General features: G+C 46.4%; 1 protein-coding gene across 3 annotated transcripts in view; it reads left to right on the forward strand.

The window, feature by feature from the left end:
• LOC115247912 (E3 ubiquitin-protein ligase TRIM63-like) overlaps positions 1–259 on the forward strand; it is a 3,578-nt gene extending 3,319 nt beyond the window's left edge. For 2 of the 3 annotated variants that reach the window (XM_029830923.1, XM_029830925.1), the window contains one exon: positions 1–259. This exon is cut by the window's left edge. In XM_029830923.1, coding sequence (XP_029686783.1) covers positions 1–178 — 178 coding nt within the window. In that variant the 3' untranslated portion in view covers positions 179–259. The other variant, XM_029830924.1, reaches the window with a different exon arrangement.
• Positions 260–2,500: the final 2,241 nt, after the last annotated feature.

Below are 2,500 nucleotides of genomic sequence, written 5' to 3' on the forward strand. Positions count from 1 at the left end.
AACCGGAAGTGACACCAGTACAACCGGAAACGACACCAGTACAACCAGAAGTGACACCAGCTCAACCAGAAGTGACACCAGTATAACCGGAAGTGACACCAGTACAACCGGAAGTGACACCAGTATAACCAGTGATGGGTCGGCACATTTCATTCAGATATTTTCCCAAACTTTGTAAATGTTAAAACAGCAACATGATCTAAAATCTGAATTTATATTCAAGTCTTCTTTGTTTCAGTTAATAAAAAAGTGAATAAAATAAAACTTCAAACCATCTTTTTACATGAAATGAACACGAACTTCATACAGACACATTTGTTCTGGATGCTGCATTGATAAGATGATGATGAGGGATCTTCATCATCATCATCATCATCATCACCACCACCATCATCATCATCACCACCATCATCATCATCACCATCATCATCACCATCATCATCTTCATCATCTCCCATCATCACCATCATCATCATCATCATCACCACCATCATCATCATCACCATCATCACCATCATCATCATCATCTTCATCATCTCCCATCATCACCATCATCATCTTCATCACCATCATCATCATCATCACCACCACCATCATCACCACCATCATCATCATCATCACCATCATCACCATCATCACCACCATCATCACCATCACCACCACCATCATCACCACCACCATCATCACCACCATCATCACCACCACCATCATCACCATCATCACCATCACCACCATCATCATCACCACCACCATCATCACCATCATCACCACCATCACCACCATCATCACCATCATCACCACCATCACCACCATCATCACCATCATCACCACCATCATCACCACCACCATCACCACCATCATCACCATCACCATCATCACCACCACCATCATCACCATCATCACCACCACCATCATCACCACCACCATCATCACCATCATCACCACCATCACCACCATCATCACCATCACCACCACCATCATCACCACCACCATCACCACCACCATCATCACCACCACCATCATCACCACCATCATCACCACCACCATCATCACCATCATCACCACCATCACCACCATCATCACCATCATCACCACCATCATCACCATCACCACCACCATCACCACCATCATCACCACCATCACCACCATCATCACCATCACCACCACCATCACCACCATCATCACCACCACCATCACCATCATCATTATCATCACCATCATCATCTTCATCATCTCCCATCATCATCTTCATCACCATCATCATCATCATCACCACCACCATCATCACCACCATCATCATCATCATCACCATCATCATCATCATCATCACCACCACCACCACCACCATCACCATCATCACCACCATCATCACCATCATCATCACCATCATCACCACCATCATCACCATCATCACCATCATCACCATCATCACCACCATCATCATCACCATCATCACCACCATCATCACCATCATCATCACCATCATCACCACCATCATCACCATCATCACCATCATCACCATCATCATCATCATCATCACCACCATCATCACCATCATCACCATCATCACCACCATCATCACCATCATCACCATCATCACCACCATCATCACCATCACCATCATCACCACCATCATCACCATCATCACCATCATCACCATCATCACCACCATCATCACCACCATCATCACCATCACCACCATCATCACCATCATCACCATCATCATCACCATCACCACCATCATCACCATCATCATCACCATCATCACCATCATCACCATCATCACCACCATCATCACCATCATCACCATCATCACCACCATCATCACCACCACCATCACCATCATCATTATCATCACCATCATCATCTTCTTCATCATCGTCACCATCAAGGAAGGAAGGAGAAGTGCCTGACTCTCTGATCGAGGTCTTCTCTCCCATAGATCGACCCTTCCTCTCGTTCAGTACAGATGAATCAGTACAGGTGGATCAGTACAGGTGGATCACAGCCTTCATCAGCTGGAGATCTTCTGTTAAATACTCTTGAACATGTAAAGCAGCTAGAGTCCATTTGGATTTAGCCCAGTTAGCTCAGTCAGCCCAGAGTAGAACAGAGTTAGCACAGAAGGCTAAGGAGATAGCCTGTCAGTCAGTCACAGCTCCAGGCTCAGGAGGCCCCCAGAGGCACCTGTATCTGCTGCCCCAGGTCAGGACCCCCCCAGAGGCACCTGTATCTGCTGCCCCAGGTCAGGACCCCCCCAGAGGCACCTGTATCTGCTGCCCCAGGTCAGGACCCCCTCGTCTCACATGGTCCTTGTTCACAAAGCACCTTGATTCCCAGGGTATCAATACCTCTTCCCCTAGAAACCAGTTGGACGTGATCGACACGCTGACGTTTTTCTGTTGCTAAGGAACAGAAGACAGGAGTGTGCTGTGTTTAAAGGTTAAAGGTCAATGTTCAAAAACTTCAGGAGCTACTTTACTAAACCATATATTAATTA

The sequence above is a fragment of the Takifugu rubripes genome, chromosome 22, assembly GCF_901000725.2.
Source record: "Takifugu rubripes chromosome 22, fTakRub1.2, whole genome shotgun sequence".
In the NCBI taxonomy this organism is placed as follows: Eukaryota; Metazoa; Chordata; class Actinopteri; order Tetraodontiformes; family Tetraodontidae; genus Takifugu; species Takifugu rubripes.